The sequence below is a fragment of the Moschus berezovskii genome, chromosome 21 (genome assembly GCF_049115385.1).
Source record: "Moschus berezovskii isolate FMDL1 chromosome 21, NW_MosBer_1.0, whole genome shotgun sequence".
NCBI classification, from domain to species: Eukaryota; Metazoa; Chordata; class Mammalia; order Artiodactyla; family Moschidae; genus Moschus; species Moschus berezovskii.
Genome location: NC_142480.1, coordinates 63,031,457 through 63,055,009, shown reverse-complemented (window position 1 = coordinate 63,055,009; position 23,553 = coordinate 63,031,457). Strand labels below are relative to the sequence as shown.

The 23,553-nt window shown below is 38.4% G+C and overlaps 1 protein-coding gene across 6 annotated transcripts in view; it reads right to left on the bottom strand.

The window, feature by feature from the left end:
• Positions 1 to 23,553, bottom strand: part of LRRC28 (leucine rich repeat containing 28) — a 211,562-nt gene that overhangs the window by 76,835 nt on the left and 111,174 nt on the right. For 4 of the 6 annotated variants that reach the window (XR_016035672.1, XR_016035673.1, XR_016035674.1 and 1 more), the window contains exon 6: positions 7,665 to 7,871. The exons of the other annotated variants lie outside the window; for them this stretch is intronic. Coding sequence is in view for 1 of the 4 variants with exons in the window: in XM_055417715.2 (XP_055273690.1) it covers positions 7,665 to 7,871 (207 nt within the window). In the remaining 3 variants the exon portion in view is untranslated. The remainder of the gene's footprint in view (positions 1 to 7,664; positions 7,872 to 23,553) is intronic. 6 annotated transcript variants of the gene reach the window in all.

The window sequence follows — 23,553 nt, the reverse complement described above, 5'->3', positions numbered from 1 at the left end:
TCTAAATAGACATACACACACAACCATTCAATCTTTTACATAATCATATTCTTTCTGATCTATTCAACTTTTACTAAATAATATTTCACAGTGAATTATGATTTAATTATGATTTAATACTTTACACAAAGTAGATCATCGACGTTAAAATAAATTGATTTCAATAAATCTGAATAACTGAAGGCTTTCTCTGCAGTTGGTTTCAATATTCAAGCATCAGCATATCTATTTGCATTGCACAGTCAAGTAGTAAAGAAATTATTTCAAGCAATGGGCATGACACTGTGCAAGATGCTTAGGATACAAAAGTGAAGACACATGCTGCGCCAACCCATTCTTACCGTCTAGTCAAACAATAAAAGCAGTTTATGTTGACTGGGTGCTTATGTAGTATTTATGAGTGATACAAGTGTTTTAAATAGATCTTACTTAATTCTCACAATAGTGCTATGAAGTAGGTATTAACATTACCCCATTACTGAGACTTAGACAAGCTAAATAGCCTTTCTAAGCTCAAGATCACACAGCTATTAAACGGTAGAGCTGGAATTTAAAAGGATGCCTGGAACCTCCCTGGAGATCCAGAGGTTAAAACTCTGCACTTCCACTTCAGGGGTTGCGGATTCAATCCCTGGTCAGGGAACATAAGATCCCGCATGCCGTGCAGTGCAGCAGAAATAAATGAATAAAAGCGTGCCTGTCTCCTTCACCATGATATTATTTAAGCCGCCTCCTTTAACAGATCATTTCCCTACAGGGCCCTCCTACATAACACAGGCAGTAACACTACCTTGCAGGTGGCATGGGTGCAGTGGGCACCTGAGGACAGACATGCCCAAGCATCCAGGTGTGATACCAGGAGACACTGACAAGGAGCTAAATGATGAACAAAATAGTCCTCCACTTTCGTTAAAAGATCAGATAAGTGGTGGGGTGGTTCTGACTTACAGATTTAGGACAGCCATTTCAAGAAATACCAAGAATTCCTTCGGAGAAGATCCTAGAGGAGTCTTGAGGCTGACTGTCCGGCACAGGCTTGGGAATTATACAGGAGCACTTCTTCCAGCCAGGGGAGCCAGCACAGGCAGCAAAACGTCTTCACTCTGCATCTGACCTTCAGCTCTTGCTCAGCGGGACTAGGACCTATTCTCTTTTTCCCCAAATTTAAGAACTTGATTGAAAACTATGACTGACTCTTGTCAACTGACAACAGCTTCCAGACTTTGCTTGTACTTCACATTCTTGTCACTATTTAAAAAAACAAATTAAAAAACTTTGCTGGCAGAGATTCTGCTCATGAATCTAGCCCTCACACTACTTATTTTTGTTCCACATCTGTATCTTTTTAAGAATGAGCAGTAATTCTTTTTCCTAATTGATAGTTGAGGAAAACGGAGTTTCAGTTTTTTCATATTAATCATTGCCTACCCCAAACCCTATTCCAAAAACTTTGAGAAAAATACACACTTGTCCCTTTAAAGCTCACCTACTCTAGGTGAACTTTCCTCTTCATACATTAGCACAGGAAAAGTCAATGTCTGTCCACACTAGAGAAGCCATATTAAATAATCCTATCAACTCAATCATATTAAGTAATCCTGTTTATGCACTAAGAAAACCTTAAGGCAAGGGTAAAGGTCTGAAATGATGAAAAAATAAAGCAGAGGGGATTCATGAAGATAGTGGAAAAAGTCAGATGAGTAAGTCACATCAGGATGAAAATTTTTTTAAAATAAATATTTGCAAAGAAAGGAACTCAAAAGAAGAATTGAACAACCACTTTCTTGAAAAAACACACATTCCAGAGTTACAACTTTGCTCCCGAAATAGGGTCTATATAAACTTTAGTTAATAAAATACTTCTCTCTCATTTCTTCCCACTACTAGTTTTTGAACCTTGTTTTCAAGCCTTTCTTTTCTCCTTTTTCATTATGCCTTTCATTGGAGACCTGCCCAACAATCCCTACAGAACATGATTTTGGGTCCCTCCTTGGAAAGCAGAAGATACCTTCTACTCAAACATAAGACTGACTCCAAACTCTGACTTCTGGTCTGAACCAGAAAAAAACATTTTAGCGCTGAAACGAATTTAAGGCTACAAACTTTGCAAATTATTCCCATTAAACAATGACCTCAACGCAGTACTTCTTCAAGCTGCAGATTAAATACATTCCACGGTTCAGTAAAGTACAGTTTACATTCATCTCTAAGTCTGAGATTAAGAAATTATTAACTGTTTTCCATCTGGTGTCCATACTGGAGTTTAAGTTTGAATAGCTTCACTTTGTGGATTTAAATATTTTCTTGAAAAACAGTAAACAGCAATTCTTTTCCTGACCTTCAAAGCAGATACAGAGAAAGCAGGAATGAGAAGCGATAGCAAAAATAAGTGTAGTTTAAAAACTGTGTCATTTATGTACCATTTGCAACAACAACAAAAAGATTTCAGCATGGGCTTTGAAATACCTACACACTACTTTCTAAAATTGTACCAATACTTGGCATAAACTTTTTTTTCACCCTACATAAGGCATCCTATTCCTACAAAGGAAAAGTGACTACAGCTACCACAAAAACTGGAGTAATCTCCTGTTATGTGATAAAAAGTACAGTTTTATATCTCTATAAAAGCTACAGGATACAGCCCACAGCAATAAGAAGCTATCATTTTACTCACAGCCCAAGTCCTTGGCACACAGAATAACTTTTTTTTAAAATTTCAATGTATTTCTTTTTTGTTTTTATTTCTTTCTTAATTTATTAATTTTAATTGGAGGCTAATTACTTTACAATATTGTATTGGTTTTGCCATACATTGACATAAATCCACCACAGGTATACATGTGTTCCCCATCCTGAACCTCCCCCCAAACCTCCCTCCCCATCCCATCCCTCTGGGTCGTCCCAGTGCACCAGCCCTGAGCATCCTGTATCATGCATCGAGCCTGGACTGGTGATCCGTTTCACATATGATAATATACATGTTTCAATGCCATTCTCCCAAAACATCCCACCCTTGCCCTCTCCCACAGAGTCCGAAAGACTGTTCTATACATCTGTGTCTCTTTTGCTGTCTCGCATACAGGGTTATTGTTACCATCATTCTAAATTCCATATATATGCGTTAGTATACTGTATTGGTGTTTTTCTTTCTGGCTTACTTCACTCTGTGTAATAGGCTCCAGTTTCATCCACCTCATTAGAACTGTACTGGTTTGCATTCCCACCAACAGTGTAAGAGGGTTCCCTTTTCTCCACACCCTCTCCAGCATTTATTGCTTGTAGACTTTTGGATAGCAGCCATTCTGACTGGTGTGAAAAGGTACCTCACTGTGGTTTTGATTTGCATTTCTCTGATTGTGAGTGATGTTGAGCATCTTTTCATGTGTTTGTTAGCCATCTGTATGTCTTCTCTGGAGAAATGTCTGTTTAGTTCTTTGGCCCACTTTTTGATTGGGTTGTTTATTTTTCTGGAATTGAGCTGCAGGAGGTGCTTGTAAATTTTTGAGATTAATTCTTTGTATCACTTCTCGGCCTTTTGGCTAAGATCAACTGCAGAATAACTTTTCCTGAAAAAATAAATACTTCACTACTAGAATGTCCAAGGAACAACAACTCTTGGACTGATTTAGAAACATAAATAATTTCCCAATAGTAGGAAGCTATTTTCTCACTAATTTTTGGGCTTACGACATGGGAGTCCACACACCAGGATACTCTGTTAATCTCAACGTCACTTGCCAAATGTTTTTGGTTAAGAATTCATTCACTGTTTTCTAAATTAATACTCAGAAATTCCACCTACCATTGTGGGTGCAACTTCTGTTATCTTAAACTACAGAAGCTCCTGACATTGAGTTTAGCTGACACAGCACTTCCTGGGGGCTAACTAAAGAATGCTCTTCCATAGTCAATTTGTACACGGGCAACATCACGGAACTTGTATCTATTATTCAACATTAAATAAGTTGTAGACATTACTGAATAATGGTTTATTAATTATGCAAGAGCAATCAGTAAACCTAGTTAAAAAATAAAAAAACCACCTTAGGGGAAAAAATCCTTTTCTTTGTATTTTCCTATATTTTCAGAAGCCCAGAGGAGAGTCCCATCTTTATAAGCTATTTAGTCTACAGAGCTATACTGAATCAACAAGACCTCTATTAAATCTCATAGCACAAGACTCATGCAATTAATTTCCTCCCCTCCTCACTGACAGCAGTGGGAACAGAGCTTCTGTGTGTAGACTAGTCTGTCACTCAGTTGTCATGGTATAGCTATAACAGGAACATCCTCCTTTCTTGAAACAATTTTTCATCTTAAAAAGAACACATTCCATGGGTGTTAATGATTTAGATAGTATTATAAGTGATTTAAGTCATCCGTACTATAGCTTCTGTAACCGCTTTATGAAGAGGCTATAATCTGACATAAAAAAACTGCCTTGTCCTAAAAACTGCTTTGTCCAAAGTTCTGTGGCAAGAAACTGAATTCAATAAGTAGCTCTCCTCTGATCACAGGCAGAGATATTAAAGATATTTCATAAACACTCAGCTCCTACATTAGAATCATGGTTAAACACAGGAACCTTCTATTTGAAACCTTGAGTTGTGTGGATGTATATTCATACTGTATCTGACTTAACTACATTACAAAGGCATCCCTATATGCTAAGTTTTCAACAATTCAGTTCTCTGAGGAAATGTGGTGCGAGCAGCTGCCTGCTCGTTTTACTCTGTCCTGTATAGTTCTTAGCATTAGACAGTTTTGCTGTATCAGAAAGGAGTTGAAGGAAAGGTTTCAAGCACACAGAGTCCATGGAAGGACAGCTATGAACTTATTTTCTTCCTAAAGACTTAATTAAATTCCCTTTCCAAATATACCTTCTATGGTATTGAAAACAAAAAATCAAAAACCATAATCAGACTGAGAAGATAGCTGATATTTCTGTCAGCTTCGACTTCCTCATCTTCACAGAGTATGTGGTCTTTGCTCTCCTGAAGCCCTCTGGGCAACCTCACCCTGCAGTTCTCTGGTTGTCTCATCTATTTCTTCACAAAGACCATCCAACCCAACAGTGGAGAAAGGCCCCCAGAGCTTGTCTTAGTTATCTGGCCCTTTATTCATGCTGTTCTCAAAGAACCCGGTCTGAGACCAGGGCAGAGCACTTCTCCAGGCAGCCTGCTTCCTCCTCACTGGACAGTCTTCACCAGATCCTCTTGCCTGTATGGCTGTCTAGAGGGGAGGAAAGCCTGCAAACAGGCCTATGTCCTGCCAGGGATGAGAGCCTCATGAGCTGGGATGGTGCCCTGGGGAGTGTGGAAGCTGCTTCCTCATCTTAGGCTGCCCACAGTCCCAGGATTGAGAGTTATGGAGAGCTTGAATGTTGGGAGGAACCCTGCTCAGAACCCAGTGAAGACCTTCTTGCCTCTCTCTGATAACATATTAACAAGTTCAGTAAAGCTTTGGGGGCGACAAGAAGCCTGGAGATAGAAACTAACCGGTAAGGCTCTCCTCACCACTGAACACTGAGTGCTGAAGAAGAGATGCCCACGTCCATAGCCACAACAGCACTCAACACAGTGTATAGAGAAGATGCCTCAGTGCATAAGGGACGTGTCAAAGCAGAAAGCAGCCGGGCAAAGTGCAGTGGACTCTATCCTCTACCCACAGCCGTTTCTATCACCTTGCACCAGCCATTGCCACTCGGGTCAGCTGCTGCTGTCACCACACTCCTTGGTGCCTCAAATGTTAACAGTGGTCAGCCACCTGCACAGACGGCTTCCCTCTCTTCTCCCAACACCCCTGTCATCCCAGCACATGCTCCACTGTGCCCCTGGTGAAACAACAGGTAGGAATGAACGGAACTGACTCAGGAGATGAGGAGTCACGGCGGGAGGAGATAAAAAAACAGCTCTCTCATGTATCTTCAAAATAACTCTAAACTAAGGAGGATAAATGTTATCATTTCTGGTTCCAGATAAGGAAAATGAAGCTGAGAGAGGTTTTGGTGATTTCCTCCAGGTAATGATCTATGAAGCGATGGAGACAGTCTAGAACTTGTATCTTTAGATTTGTAACTTGGTGCTTGTCCACTATAATTGTTCGACAAACTGTGGTTTATGCAGCAGGGGTATATTTATTTTCTAATATCAATTTATATTCAATAATTTGCTCACTTGAAAGAAAGCTCTGATTTCTTAGGAATGTAGCTTGCTTCTGAAATCGTTTTACTTTAGCTTCTTAATTTTAAAAAAGAATTTAATTATATGTATAGAAAAGTAATCTTCTTAAATTGTATAATTATTTATTATTACTCAAACTGATGCTCACGTCTCTCATGATTTTCAATTCTCTCAGGATTTAAGTTTTCTTCAAGATATTTTTAATGAAAATAATTTGTGCACTGTATTATGGTAGAAAATATTTCCTTTCAGGGACTAGTAAATTATTCACTTTATTGCCCTCAAGATAAATTATTCATTTAAAAAATGCTTTATGAATAGTATCATATGATGCTTATTCTGACAGTTTAGGGTTCTATGGGGCTTCAAATTTTAATTCATTTTTAATGGCAGTTCTGTTTCTTACAAGTTAACAAAATAATCCAATTCTCAGTGAATATTCAGTTCAGTTCAGTCGCTCAGTCGTGTCCGACTCTTTGTGACCCCATGAATCACAGCACGCCAGGCCTGCCTGTCCATCACCAACTCCCGGAGTTCACTCAAACTCATGTCCATTGAGTTGGTAATGCCATCCAGCCATCTCATTCTCTGTCGTCCCTGTCTCCTCCCACCCCCAATCCCTCCCAGCATCAGAGTCTTTTCCAGTGAGTCAACTCATCGCACGAGGTGGTCAAAGTATTGGAGTTTCAGTTTTAGCATCAGTCCTTCCAATGAACGAACACCCAGGATTGATCTCCTCTAGAATGGACTGGCTGGATCTCCTTGCAATCCAAGGGACTCTCAAGAGTCTTCACCAGCACCACAGTTCAAAAGCATCAATTCTTTGGCAATCAGCTTTCTTCACAGTCCAACTCTCACATCCATTTATTTTATTAAAGGCCTATGTTCTTTAACACATCTTATATCGAAACTGCTACAGAAATCTATAGTGCACACTACGTTATTTATTAGCCAGGGTGACATTTCTAGCTCAGCAGGCAGTTCAAAAGTCTTTAAAATTGTCTACTCTGGTTATCCGGCAATACTAATCATTAGGATACTCAATGACATTCCTTCTACATGGAAGCTAACGTCTAAGCAGATATATTTGCACAGTAGCTATTCTTTCATCTTGCTCAATACCACTTGTCAATTTTATAGTTTTATATATATAAAATATACATATATAATACATATTTGCATATAATATATATACATACATTTTAATTCCTTTCTCTGAATAAATCATCTCATATTTCATATTTTTTTCTAAATAAATTTTTAGCACAGGTTTTTTTAACATATGAAATCCATAACAGAAATAAACTTTATTTGTTAACTGGGAATGATGCTTTGTTCATTGCAAATATAAATTTAGAGAAGCATCTTCAACATAAACACAATAAAGGAAACTAACTTATCCTTCCCAGTCAAGGAAACAAAGGCTTTCTATCTTATTCTTTAGATGTTTTGCATTGCCATGCAAATAGGATTACTTACCAAGTGGCAAAAATGCAAGACGGTTTCCAGCCATGGAGAGCTCATTGAGGCTGGGCAGCTGGCAGAGGTGGCGCGGCACACACCATAGACGATTTCGGTCCACAGTGAGGTACTGCAGAGAAAGGCACAGGTGAAGCCTCTCGGGTAAAGTTAGCAAACGATTGGTAGAAATGTCTAGTGTCTGCAGCTCCTTCAAATCGCCAACCTCTACAACCAAAATCAAGATAAATTGCATCCTGATTAAATGAATTAATTAAATAAATAAAATAAATCAATACTGTAACAGTTCAACCAAATAAAATTAGTAGCTGCTATTACTTCCACAGACATGAATACTGACTGAAGTGCAGGATTTAGGTCCAGTAGGCAAATAATCCAACCTAAGTAGATATCTTTAAATTAGTCTGCCAGAATTTTTTTAACAGGGGAAAAGTGCTGGCACGGAGAAAGGAGAAAAACAAAGTGATGAATCTGAGCCAAGTCTGTTACTATGGCTTCTGCTTCCTGATGAATCAAAAAGTCATTGCAAATGTGAAACAACAATTACAATCACTTCATGGTATCTGGTTCTTGCTCCTTTAGTGGTTTTTTACCTTCTATTGAAGTAGATAGTAGGGGACTTAAAAATATATATATCTTACAGTATCCCAGTAAGTGTACCTTGTTCATGTGAACTAATTATAACATTTCTGGACTAAGCACGAGGACAGCTTTTGAAATTTTCACCATAGTAAAAATTATGGTAATAATATGCTATCAGACGCGATGCGAGAGACTCCGGCCCTGGCGCAACGAACCACGCAAAGAGGTGCGGCCGTGAGGAGCTACCCAACGCCTGAGGCCAGGGCCGGCGGCCGAGAGGAGCTACCCCACGTCCAACAGGCGGTGGCTGCGCGGGCGCAGGAGGGCCGAGAGGAGCTACTCCACGTTCAAGGTCAGGAGGGGCGGCCTTGAGGAGATACCCCTCGTCCAAGGTAAGGTACAGCAGCTGCACTTTGCTGGAGCGGCTGTGAAGAGATTTTCCACGACCAAGGTAAGAGAAACCCAAATAAGACGGTAGGTATTGCTAGGGGGCATCAGAAGGCAGACACACTGAAATCATAATCACAGGAAACTAGTCGATCTGATCACATGGACCACAGCCGAATGTGGTCCACTGGAGAAGGGAATGGCAAACCACTTCAGTATACTTGCCTTGAGAACCCCATGAACAGTAACAAAGGGCAAAATGATAGGATACTGAATGAGGAATTCCCCAGGTCGGTAGGTGCCCAGTATGCTACTGGAGCTCAGTGGAGAAATAACTATAGAACGAATAAAGGGATGGAGCAAAAGCAAAACCAATACCCAGCTGTGGATGTGACCAGTGATAGAAGCAAGGTCCGGTGCTGTAAAGAGCAACATTGCATAGGAACCTGGAATGTTAGGTCCATGAATCAAGGCAAATTGGAAGTGGTCAAACAGGAGATGGCAAGAGTAAACGTCTACATTCTAGGAATCAGTGAAATAAAATGGACTGGAATGGGGGAATTTAACTCAGATGACCATTATATCTACTACTGTGGGCAGGAATCCCTTAGAAGAAATGGAGTAGCCATCATGGTCAACAAAAGAGTCCGAAATGCAGTACTTGGATGCAATCTTAAAAATGACAGAATGATTTCTGTTCGTTTCCAAGGCAAACCATTCAATATTACAGTAATCCAGGCCTATGCCCCAACCAGTAATGCTGAAGAAGCTGAAGTTAATCGGTTCTATGAAGACCTACAAGACCTTTTAGAACTAACACCCAAAAAAGATGTCCTTTTCATTATAGGGGACTGGAATGCAAAAGTAGGAAGTCAAGAAACACCTGGAGTAACAGGCAAATTTGGCCTTGGAGCACGGAATGAAGCAGGGCAAAGGCTAATAGAGTTTTGTCAAGAGAATGCACTGGTCATAGCAAACACGCTCTTCCAACAACACAAGAGAAGACTCTACACATGGACATCACCAGATGGTCAACACCGAAATCAGATTGATTATATTCTTTGCAACCAAAGATGGAGAAGCTGTATACAGTTAGCGAAAACAAGACCAGGAGCTGACTGTGGCTCAGATCATGAACTCCTTATTGCAAAATTCAGACTTAAATTGAAGAAAGTAGGGAAAACCACTAGACCATTCAGATATGACCTCAATCAAATCCCTTATGATTATACAGTGGAAGTGAGAAATAGATTTAAGGGACTAGATCTGATTGATAGAGTGCCTGATGAACTCTGGACGGAGGTTCATGACATTGTACAGGAGACAGGGACCAAGACCATCCCCATGGAAAAGAAAGGCAGAAGAGCGAAATGGCTGTCTGAGGAGGCCTTACAAATAGCTGTGAAAAGAAGAGAGGCGAAAAGCAAAGGAGAAAAGGAAAGATATAAGCATCTGAATGCAGAGTTCCAAAGAATAGCAAGGAGAGATAAGAAAGACTTCCTCAGTGATCAATGCAAAGAAATAGAGGAAAACAACAGAATAGGAAAAACAAGAGATCTCTTCAAGAAAATTAGAGATTCCAAGGGAACATTTCATGCAAAGATGGGCTCGATAAAGGACAGAAATGGTGTGGACCTAACAGAAGCAGAAGGTATTAAGAAGAGGTGGCAGGAATACACAGAAGAACTGTACAAAAAAGATCTTCACGACCAAGATAGTCACGATAACGTGATCACTGACCTAGAACCAGACATCTTGGAATGTGAAGTCAAGTGGGCCTTAGAGAGCATCACTACTAACAAAGCTAGTGGAGGTGATGGAATTCCAGTTGAGCTATTTCAAGTCTTGAAAGATGATGCTGTGAAAGGGCTGCACTCAATATGCCAGCAGATTTGGAAAACTCGGCGCTGGCCACAGGACTGGAAGAGGTCAGTCTTCATTCCAATCCCAAAGAAAGGCAATGCCAAAGAATGCTCAAACTACCACACAATTGCACTCATCTCACACGCTAGTAAAGTCATGCTCAAAATTCTCCAAGCCAGGCTTCAGCAGTATGTAAACCGTGAACTCCCAGATGTTCAAGCAGGTTTTAGAAAAGGCAGAGGCACCAGAGATCAAATTGCCAACATCCGCTGGATCATGGAGAAAGCAAGAGTTCCAGAAAAACATCTATTTCTGCTTCATTGACTATGCCAAAGCCTTTGACTGTGTCGATCATAATAAACTGTGGAACATTCTGAAAGAGGTGGGAATCCCAGACCACCTGACCTGCCTCTTGAGAAACCTGTATGCAGGTCAGGAAGCAACAGTTAGAACTGGACATGGAACAGACTGGTTCCAAATAGGAAAAGGTATACGTCAAGGTTGTATATTGTCACCTTGCTTATTTAACTTATATGCAGAGTACATCATGAGGAACGCTGGGCTAGAAGAAGCACAAGCTGGAATCAAGATTGCTGGGAGAAATATCAATAACCTCAGATATGCAGATGACACTACCGTTATGGCAGAAAGTGAAGAGGAACTCAAAAGCCTCTTGATGAAAGTGAAAGAGGAGAGTGAAAAGGTTGGCTTGAAGCTCAACATTCAGAAAACAAAGATCATGGCATCTGGTTCCATCACTTCATGGGAAATAGATGGAAAAACAGTGGAAAGAGTGTCAGACTTTATTTTTGGGGGCTCCAAAATCACTGCAGATGCTGATTGCAGCCATGAAATTAAAAGACGCTTACTCCTTGGAAGGAAAGTTATGACCAACCTAGATAGTATATTAAAAAGCAGAGACATTACTTTGCCAACCAAGGTCCGTCTAGTCAAGGCAATGGTTTTTCCCGTGGTCATGTATGGATGTGAGAGTTGGACTGTGAAGAAAGCTGATCGCCGAAGAATCGATGCTTTTGAACTGTGGTGTTGGAGAAGACTCTTGAGAGTCCCTTATACTGCAAGGAGATCCAACCAGTCCATTCTAAAGGAGATCAATCCTGGATGTTCATTGGAGGGACTGATGCTGAAGCTGAAACTGCAATACTTTGGCCACCTCATGCGACGAGTTGACTCACTCACTGGAAAAGACTCTGATGCTGAGAAGGACTGGGGGCGGGAGGAGAAGGGGATGACGGAGAATGAGATGGCTGGATGGCATCACCGACTCTGTGGACATGAGTTTGAGTGTACTCCGGGAGTTGGTGATGGACAGGGAGGCCTGGCGTGCTGTAATTCATGGGGTCGCGGAGAGTCGGACACGACTGAGCGACTGAACTGAACTGAACTGATTGTAACATTTTTAGATATTGTCCAGCCGTGTGGTTCCTCTTTTAAAGCCCAAAATGTACACTTCCTATGAAGATTCACTTTAATTCCACCCAAAGGAAATCCTCCCATTTAACTCCAATATTCCTTTATTATTGGTGCCTATATTTGTAAGCTATTCCATGACAAGTACAATTATGTCCCTGTCATACACTAATGAAGATGGGCGGGAGGGGAGCTCTTTACAAAGTATTCTGTCCTTTTCAGGGAAAACCACCAGGAAGCATTCAGAGCAAAGGAGGTTTTGCTAACCAGTCTCTACAGGAAGGACGTGACCGTCCAGGACTGCATACTCGAGGCTCTACAGGGAGCACTGGGCAGGACAAGTCTGCTTCTCTCATTCATGGGACTCCCATGTTGAAGACAAATGCAATGCCCTCTCTCACTTATCTAACCTGACCTGTTGTACAAGTTGTTCCTCTCAGGTTAAGGTTTCTCATGATCCGGTCACTTGAACACATCCCTCTGGACACATTCCAGTTTGTTCAGGTCTTGGATTAGTATGAGCAATGTCTTCTCAATAGGAGAGAAAATCTTCTGCCCTCTTAGATGTTCAATTGCACAGATTAGTTTTTCTTATTGGCAAACAGCTTGGCAAACTATGGCTCACAGGCAAAATCAGACCCATGGTCCACTTTTGTAATGCATGCAAGCTAAGGCTGGTCATTTTTAAGAGTGGTGAAATTCAACAACAATGATAAGAACAACAACTACATATGCAAATATATATATGTGTGTGTATATATATGACAGAGACCATAGGTGGCCTGCAAAGCCTAAAAATATTTAGTATCTCATCATTTACAAAAAAGTTTGCCATTCTTTGTTATGGACTTACTCTTAACAGGAACATTTTTAATAACTTTTTTTATAAAGGTAATGCAAGTGCAAAAAACATTAATTTCTAGTTATTTTACTAATATCTAGAAGATATTTGTGATAAGCTGAGAAGTTCACACTTTATTTTCTAATTTCCCCAATATTGCACAAAGACACATTTGAAGACAGGAGACAGGATTCAGTGAATGTCTGTGACTCCCAATAAGAGTTATGTTCTATTTTTATCAAACTGATGCACACAGGGGTCAGTTTCACTCTGGGCTCCATTAGCACAGTATTTCCTCTAGCTAAGTCTTCCTGCCTATCTATTCATATTGCTGCTGATGGGGCATGGAGGGTGAAGGAGTTGACAGAAGAATTAAGTTTTAGAATTGAACAAAAACAAAAAGAAATGAGGAATCTTCCTGACCTCACTTTATGAAGTTATTATGGGAGTGAAATGGGACAAAAATGCAACCAATCAGCTTATACACCATGAGGCCAGGTGTATAAGAACAAGACAAGGTCTCTGCCACTGAGAATCCCATAACACATAAGACACTGTGTGATAGGAGTTCAGGGGAAAAAAAAAAAAAAAAAACGAGCTAGATGACAGGCTGGAGATGCTTTTGCAAAATTTATTGAAGGAAATAAGAACTTGAATAGGTCAAAAAGAAAATGGATATAGCATTTCAAGCCAGGCATGGAATGGGGTTGAAAGCATGAGGAAAGGCACGCAGGTAAAAAGATAACTACAACATGCACAATGACTACTTGAGACCTGACAAGTACCAAAGACACCAATGGGAAAAAAGAGAAAGTAAGTTCAATGCAGAGGGCTTGGTAGAGACACGGATGATAATGAATACAGGTGACAGAAGTTTGAACTTATCACAGTAAGAACATAACACTTCCTGAAAATTCTCAAAGGATGAAGGGACTCTTTTGGAAATATGAAAATGGTAAATACGCAGAAAGCAATGAAATGAAAAGAGAGAGTTGGGTGGGGAAACAAGGAGACAGTTGATGAGAACAGAGGCAGTGTGATAGAGTTTAAAGGTAAATTCCAGACAGGTTTTAAGAAAAGCAGAGAGTAAGTTCGGTTGGAAATGGAAAATAGTGAAACAGGAAAAAATCAAAGATCATTTTCAAGTTTCTAGACTATTATACTCTAAGTCAATGCTAAAAACATTCTTTCTATAGGAAAAAATTTTAAGTGTTTCAATACTTCTGAATTGCAGTACCTATAAAGCCACCTATTTAAAAGAATTTGAACAATCCTTTAAAAGAATTTGAAAAATCCATCAAAAACCACATGGGAGCAAGCAAAATAAACTATTCTCATTATTATTTCAAAAATAATTAAATGCATAAAACAGTGTTTTGACATGGTTGCAAAAATTACTAAGGCTGACAGGGGTGCAGGGGGCAGGGAAAAAATTACTAAGGCTTGCGACTGCCCACCATTTTGATTCAGTACTGTCTTAATGTATTGTGAAATGAGGACATAAGTGATTATGAAGTTTCTTATAATTTGATTATTTACTTTTTAACAGATCAATATTCATACTTTGTTTCGACCGATAGGCACACATTTTCAGATATTAAAATTAATAACACTTATGACAAAGAAAATGGAATACATAGTGTCAGTATGAAAGGTCAAAGTACTAAGGAATGGGAAGAGAAAAGAGCTGACATTTCTTATTCCCTATAAGTGATGAATAAGACTTAAACATGTAAGACTGCATTAAATGAACAAATGTAACAAAGGACGTTTTTGTCTAAGTAGCTTACTATATAGGTCTTTTCATCTGTTAGAAGAAAACTGAGCTAATTATTACTCCAATTACAATACTGAGTGGAATACCATACATAATATGGTTGGGAAATTAATAATCTTGTCATCCTATGAAAGTATTTGGGAAAGGGTGAAATAAAATTAAATAGCGTTTCAGGAGAAGTGAATTACACATAATTTTCATGATCATTTTACAATAGGCCACAAATATAAGACTATATGTGACATCTTTATCCAAAAAAAATAAAAAATATATATACTTGTTAAGCTCAGCTAATGGGAAGCACGCTTTTAGAAAACAATAGAGTCAAACAAACTTTATCTAAGATTCTAACTTAAACAGGAGAGACAGGAAATAAACCTGGGGTGGTAACGTATCATACAGGAATATAGAAACAGAGTCCAAAGTATGCGCTCAGGTTAAAAACTGGAAAGCTATTAGCCAATCAGAAATCTAGCAAATTTGGTCAAATTCAGAAGCTACACTGAGGCCAGGACGACAGGATACTCATATATTTTGCTGCTCTTCCTTCATTCCTGAAGATCCAAGCTTCCTGATTATATCACTTCCACTAGCCTGAAGAAATTTTATTTGTTTTAGAGCAGGTATGCTGGCAACAATTCTCTTAGCTTTCCTTTTCTCTGGGAATGTCTTTATTATCACTGTAATTCTCAGAAATTCTTTTCATTAGATACAGAATTCAGGGCTAACCATTCTTTACTTTCAGTACTTTAAAGATGGTGTTTCACTATCTTCCAGCCTCACATGGTGTCAGAGGAGAAAACTACAATTAGCTGAATCATTATTTCTTTAGGTGTTTTCAAGATTGGTTATTTATCTTTATTCATTAGCAGACTGATTATGATGTATCCGTAAATGGCTTTCTTTGAATTTATCCTATCTGAGGTCTGCTGAGCTTTTTAAATTTGAAAATTTATGTCTTTAACCAAAGTTTTGAAGGTTTAGAATTACGTCTTCAAATTTAAGAGTTCAGTTCAGTTCAGTTGTTTAGTCATGACCGACTCTTTGCAACCCCATGAATCACAGCACGCCAGGCCTCCCTGTCCATCACCAACTCCCGGAGTTCACTCAAACTCATGTCCATCAACTTGGTGATGCCATCCAGCCATCTCATTCTCTGTCGTCCCCTTCTCCTCCTGCCCCCAATCCCTCCCAGCATCAGAGTCTTTTCCAGTGAGTCAACTCTTCGCATGAGGTAGCCAAAGTATTGGAGTTTCAGCTTTAGCATCAGTCCTTCCAATGAACACCCAGGATTGATCTTTAGAATGGACTGGTTGGATCTCCTTGCAGTCCAAGGGACTCTCAAGAGTCTTCTCCAGCACCACAGTTCAAAAGCATCAATTCTTTGGCGATCTACTTTCTTCACAGTCCAACTCTCACATCCATACATGACCACGGGAAAAACCATAGCCTTGACTAGACGGACCTTGGTTGATAAAGTAATGTCTCTGCTTTTTAATATGCTATCTAGGTTGGTCATCACTTTCCTTTCAAGGAGTAAGCGTCTTTTAATTTCATGGCTGCAATCAGCATCCACAGTGACTTTGGAGCCCAAAAAAATAAAGTCTGACACTGTTTCCACTGTTTCCCCATCAATTTCCCATGAAGTGATGGGACCAGATGCCATGATCTTAGTTTCCTGAATGGTGAGCTTCAAGCCAACCTTTTCACTCTCCTCTTTCACTTTCATCAAGAGGTTTTTGAGTTCCTCTTCACTTTCTGCCATAAGGGTGGTGTCATCTGCATATCTGAGGTTATTGATATTTCTCCCGGCAATCTTGATTCTAGCTTGTGCTTCTTCCAGCCCAGCGTTCCTCATGATGGACTCTGCATATAAGTTAAATAAGCAGGGTGACAATATACAGCCTTGACGTACGCCTTTTCCTATTTGGAACCAGTCTGTTGTTCCATGTCCAGTTCTAACTGTTGCTTCCTGACCTGCATACTGGTTTCTCAAGAGGCAGGTCAGGTGGTCTGGTATTCCCATCTCTTTCAGAATTTTCCACAGTTTATTGTGATCCACACATATCTGGGTAAATATAACAAATTATCACTTTTCTCCCTTTAAGTTGTTATGCGTAACTGCTGAAAGCATTTCAATATATGATAAACTACTTAGGATAAGTATAACAGATTAGTGGGGTAAAGTAAAAGTAGTTCCAAAGCGGATTTTGAAAGATCTGTATAATGCAATCCCTAAAGCAATAACTAAAAACAAGATAAATACCAAAAAAAGGATAAACCTAAAAAGCCAATAAATGAATTAAAACAGAAAACAAAAATATACTCAAATAATACCAAAAAAGTCAGGGAAAAGAAAACAAAGAAATAAAACCAGATGTTACAAACAGACAACTAATAACAAAATGACAGGACTAAATCTAACAAGATCAATAACAACATTAAAAGCAAACAGCCCAAGAACACCTAATAAAACAGATTATCAGGTTGCACTTTAAAATAAGACCTCAGTCTATTCTATCTAAAAGGAATCCATTTTAAGTATAAATACACAGATGGACAAAACATAAATAATACAAACATATAACATGCAAACAATACCCCCCAAAGCTGGAACTTCTAGTATAATGGAATGAGGAGGATATCACATCCTCCACTGAAAAAGCAACTATAAAATCACTCAAAATTATGGAAAGCAACAATTTCAGCACTCTGAAAACTGACCTGTGCTTTTCAACAGAGAATAACTTATTCATGAAAAACTACTGCACTTTGGATATGAAGAACAGAAATCTGTGGCATGCTTCCTTTGGATGGTTCCCATTCTCCCATCCAGCTTGATTAGGATAATAGTTCTAATATGGCAGGGTAGGCTGTAAACAACCAACAGCTTTACTGATGGAGTGGGCTAACTTGGAACAAAAGTCACAGGATTAATTTGGAATGAAAGCGAAAAACCCATACCCAGTAATGTCAATAACAATTAGGAATCTTGGTCACAAGCAAACATGGAAGACCAATAATTTTATCAGCTGAGGGGTTGCTGGTTGGCACAAGCAAGGGAATGGGCAGATGAGCCAAAAATATAACAAGGAGGAACAGGATATAAACTGGTGAGAAAGCATTTGAGAGACTCTCCACGTATCTCAGGCTGACTAGAGTGGTGAGCAAACTCAAGGGAGACCACAGAGGGCTCAAGCTATTTTCGTAGCCCAGGTCTACATGAACTTGCACAGGTGAACAGAAGACAACACAGGACGCAACAGAAAATAAATGCTGGGAAACCTGAAAACTGCTGAATGTTAAATGTGTTTCTGAATCCAAACACATGGCACAGAGCCTTACTAGGTTAAGGTGTTCAACTACTATGTTACACAGACACAGGGCCAAATCATAAAAAGGTAGGTTTAAAAATTAAAGGTAAAACAATAAGAAAAAAAAACCAAACAAACAGAGACATCAGTCATACACTGTGGAGGAATTGAACTTCATGTTTTTTAAGTCCAGGCAAATTACTAAGATAAACAAATAAATAGATAGCAACAATCTTCAGGTAGGAAAAAATAATCAGGATCCAGAATTGCTACAATATATTTTTTTAAATGTACAGTTTTTTAAAATTAGAAGGCATGCAATAAAACAGGAAAGTGTAACCCATGCTCGGGCTTCCCTGGTGGCTCAGATGGTAAAGAATCTGCCTGCAGTGCAGGAAACCTGGGTTTGATCCCTGGGTGTGAAAGATCCCTTGCAGAAGGAAATGGCTACCCACTCCAGTATTCTGGCCTGGAGAATTTCATGGACAGACGAGCCTGACTGGCTATAGTCCTTGGGGTTGTAAAGAGTCGAACACGACTGAGTGACTAATACACACACAACCCATACTCAAGAAAAAATGGGTAATAAAAATAGAAACTGATGCGAACGGGACCCAGATGTTGGATTTACCAGACAATGACAGTAGCTATAATAAAGAGCAGTTCTAATAAATATATTGAAAGAACTAAAAGAAAAAGTTTAAAGAATGAGATAAAATTATGGCAATGATTCAAAAAACAGAAAATGTTCTCAATAATGAGAAACAAGAAAATGGAAATTCTTGAGATGTACAAGTGAAAAGAAAATTCATTAGAAAGTCTTACCAGCAGATCTGAATATGCAGATAAGAAATCAGTATAAACTGGTAACAAAATGTATCCAAAGAGAAACTAGCAAAAAAGACTGAAGTGCAGTGAACAGGGTCTTAGAGATCTGTAGAATAAAACCAGCTGCACAGACATATGTGTGATAGAATTCCCATAAAAAGAAAAGGAGGATGAAAAGGAAGAAAAACAATATTTTTTAAAATGGTGGCTATACAAAAATTAATTGCCCAAAGTTACATCACCAGTAAGCAGTAAGGCCAGGATTAGAACGTTTATGAGTTTTACTCTCTTTTTAATGTGGACCAGTTTTAAAGTCTTTGTTGAATTTGTTACAATATTGCTTCTGTTCTATCTGCTTTTTGATCACAAAGCATGTGCGATCTTTATTTTTCAACCACGGATCAAACTCGCATCTGCAGCACTGGAAGCTGAAATCATAACCACTGGACTGCCAGGGACGTCCCAGGAAGCTCATGTTCTTTAAATCCTCCCCATGGTTTCCTTTCAGGATCAGGTTGGATATTTTATTGCAATAAATAAAACATTATTTATTGTATATTAAAAATAAATAAATAGAGACCTCTGTTAAAAAAAATGGTGGCTATAAATTCAAATTTTGATGAAAAATATTACACCAAAGATCCAAGAAGTTCAATAAAAACCAATTAGGATAAACACAAAGAGATCCACACTTACACACATCATACACGTCCAACTGTTTGCAACCCCATGAACCGCAGCACGCCAGGCCCCCCTGTCCATCACCAACTCCCGGAGTTCACTTAAACTCATGTCCATTGAGTTGGTGATGCCATCTAACCATCTCATCCTCTGTCATCCCCTTCTACTCCTGCCTTCAATCTTTCCCAGCATCAGGGTCTTTTCCATGAGTCAGCTCTCCGCATCAGGTGGCCAAAGTATTAGAGTTTCAGCTTCACCATCAGTCTCTCCAATGAACACCCAGGACTGATCTCCTTTAGGATGGACTGGTTGGATCTCCTTGCAGTCCAAGGGACTCTCAAAAATCTTCAACACCACAGTTCAAAAGCATCAATTCTTTGGCGATCAGCTTTCTTTACTGTCCAACTCTTACATCCATACATGACCACTGGAAAAAAACAGCTTTGACTAGCCGGACCTTTGTTGGCAAAGTAATGTCTCTACTTTTTAGTATGCTGTCTAGGTTGGTCATAGCTTTTCTTCCAAAGAGCAAGCGTCTTTTAATTTCATGGCTGCACTCACCATCTGCAATGATTTTGGAGCCCAGGAAAATAAAGTCAGCCACTATTTCCACTGTTTCCCCATCTGTTCACCATGAAGTGATGGGACCAGATGCCATGATCTTTGTTTACTGAATGCTGAGCTTCTAGCCAACCTTTTCACTCTCCTCTTTCACTTTCCTCAAGAGGCTTTTTAGTTCCTCTTCACTTTCTGCCATAAGGGTGGTGTCATCTGCATATCTGAGGTTACTGATATTTCTCCCAGCAATCTAAACTGTGAAAGACTAGAAAATCTTGAAAATAACAAGAGAATAATGACTGACTACGTTTAGGGGAAAAATACACATACATGGCAAGAAGATCCACTCTCTCTACTCAGGTATCTAACAAATGTAATAAATCAAAAAAACCAAGAAGTATCAAGACTGGAAAGGAAGTAAAACTTTCTTTATTCACAGATGACATGTTCCTTAGGATAAAATACTAAGGAATTCATAACAACTATGTATATATATGTTATATATATAACAACATGATTGAATCTCAAATGCATTATGCTAAGTGAAAGAAGTCAAACTCAAAGGGTACTTCTGTATAGTTTCATTTATATGATATCCCATTCAAACGGTAAAGAATCCTCCTGCAATGTGGGAGACCTGGATTCGATTCCTGAGTTGGGAAGATCCCCTGGAGGAGGGCATGGCGACCGACTCCAGTATTCTTATTCCCACGGACAGGGGAGCCAGGTGAGCTACAGTCCATGGGTCACAAAGAGTCAGACATGACTTAGCGACTACACAGAAGTGGAAAATAGAATAGTGGTTTCAAGGCCTGGCAGGATGTATGAAGGCTGGTATAAGGGGGCATAAAGGAATCGTGGAGGGTGTTGAAACTCTTCTATGTTTTATTGTAAAGGTGGTCACATAATTCAAAAGGGTGATTTTTCCTTTATGTTAAAAAAAATAAAAACATGAACAAAAATTATTTTTAAAAAATTCTTTCCAAAAGCTAAAAATAACATTTCCATTAAATATAATACATAAATTAAACATGTACATTTAAAAATTCCATATGCTGATCATCTGAACACTGTAAATCAGAATAATTATTCTTAGTATAAATTCATCTAATTTAATCAGTTCTTAGCTGTTTAGATTTCTAATAATGTTTTACTTGCATTTTTTAACTCTTTTACAATATGGTACTATGTTTCTTTTTAATAAAATGTTCACAATTAATTTTATTACCAATTAGTCTGATGACACCTTCAAAATATTTATTGCTATGCCATCTTGAAATTAATGAAGTATTACTGATGTAAAGTTACAATGCATTCTTTTTGGACTACAAGTGGAATCCTACTCTTTTCAGCTGGCCTGGATCATTACATCACTTCCCAGTAAGTAAACATCAGTTTGGACATTTTATTTCTTTAGTGTGCTTACAATAATCCTAACTTCAGTTGTTTGCACTATTTACTTTCATGCTAAATATACAATACCTTAACTTTTCAGCTACTTATAGAATATCCTGAAAATGATTTCATTACTGCCACATAGTAAGTACCTAAACTGAGCCTAAAAATAACATTAGAGTGCCAATTTCAAAAAAAAAAAAAATAAGTCTCCTTTAAATCATCATTCTCTGCTGATGCATACTGACCTAACCTAAAATTTAAATTGGAATGGGAAGGAAGTCACCCACTACATGCCAAGCCAGTGACCACAGAGTCAATAACAAGGCTTGATACTTTCAAGCACTGGCTTTTTCCGGTACCACTAAAAACAGCTCTAAATTGAGATCCAAAGCACACTGGCTTAGGAAGAGCATACAGAGAAATAAAAGACACTATTTCAATGCCAGCTAAACTCCATTCTATACACAGTAAGTTCCTCTCTAGATTCATTCTCTTTTGCTTGATTGCACAGTAAAATGCACATATTCCAGTATGCAGAAACAGGTTCATACTGTCAGCTGTGCAGCTTTGGATTATTTACTCAAATATTTAGATCACTGGTTTGATGTTAACTTAAAAATCACCTGTAAAAAGGAGACAGAACAGCACATCCCTCAAATGATTACAGGAAATATCTCATATAATTCAACGGTATATGGTAGAAAATCAATAAATAGTTCTATTTTTTCAGCTCATCATACTACATAATATTTTAAATGTAAAATCTGAATATAAATATCTTTTTGTAAGCAGCTTTTAGCAAGAAAAAGCTTTTTCAGGGAAGAGCTCTCTGCAGGAGGCAGCCTTTTGTGTCATCAATAACTTTAAGCCAGGCACCCCTGTGCTCCACACATCTCTGGCTAGCACATCTTTCAGATCTTTCGATCACACAATACTTTGCCTAACTTGTTGGTTCTTTCCATAGATAAATAAGTAGTAATGAAGAAAAAGTAATTAACAAATGACTAGATCTCTTCTATTACATACAAAAAAATACATATATATATAATAATTCCTTTTATTTTATGGATAATATTTTTTGAACTGGGTAATGACCAAATCTGGGAACACTGCTATAACTTGGCAATTCATCTACAAGTAGAGAAAAATAGAGAACAGAGGGTGTTGAGTGCCTCATGACAGGCCACACTGCAAAATATGTCCTGAATCTGTCTTCTCTGACTCCACTCTTCCCACCCTGAACCAAGCACCACTATTCTCTCTTGCCTGAACTCATCAATTGCCTCCTTAACTAGTCTTCTTACTTCCATTCTGGCCCCCTCCGATCCATTTTATACACAGAAGCCAAAGTAACACTAAAATATAGATTATAAATAATATTGACAATATCAAAAAGTTCATTGAGAAAATCTATTAACTGGTCTTTTGCCTGTTATAAGCAATAAACAAAAAGAACATTTAAATTAAGAACAGCAAACTAGCAAATAAGAAGTTCTCTTATTTATGAAAGATAATTAAATGTAATTTGGGAGCTTCAAAATAAAATGCTCTGAAATATATGACACGTAAGAAACACAACAGAAACTGATTTAACTTAAATATTTATGTTTGGGTATCAAGCTTGTCAATTAATTCCTTCCCAACAGAAATTTTAAAATCTTACAGACATTGCTTCAAAAAAGAAAATCACTTTGTTTTGACATTTTACCAGGCACTTGGCCTATGACTAAATTAAGCACTAAATTTTCATTGAATGTTCTTCAAAATAAGTTATTTGCCAGGTGTTTATTATTTATCTAACCAAATATGACATTTGAGGTACCATACCTAGCAAAATGTCACTGAGAGTATTGCAGAAGATAAGAAAAAGTATCTAAGAAAATATTCTTGTTAAGTGGCAATTATAACTACTACTAGAGAAAAATGACATATCTCTTCTTCAGATATATTCTGTCTAAGAAATTTAAAGGCCTTTATTCTAAAACTTTGTATCTTTATTATTGCTTTGTGTCAGTACATGGATGACCACTTGGAAAAATCCTTTATCTTACTCATTCTATAAGATTTATGGAGACAACCTACGCAGATTTTCACTTTATATTTTAGTGATTGTCTATTTCACAGATTTCTTCTAGGTAGGCTTTTTTTCTCTTTACTAAGGTAGCACAATGGAGTTTTTAGGCTTTGACCTGAATGAGATCACCAGGTGTCCATTGTTGGCATGAAACT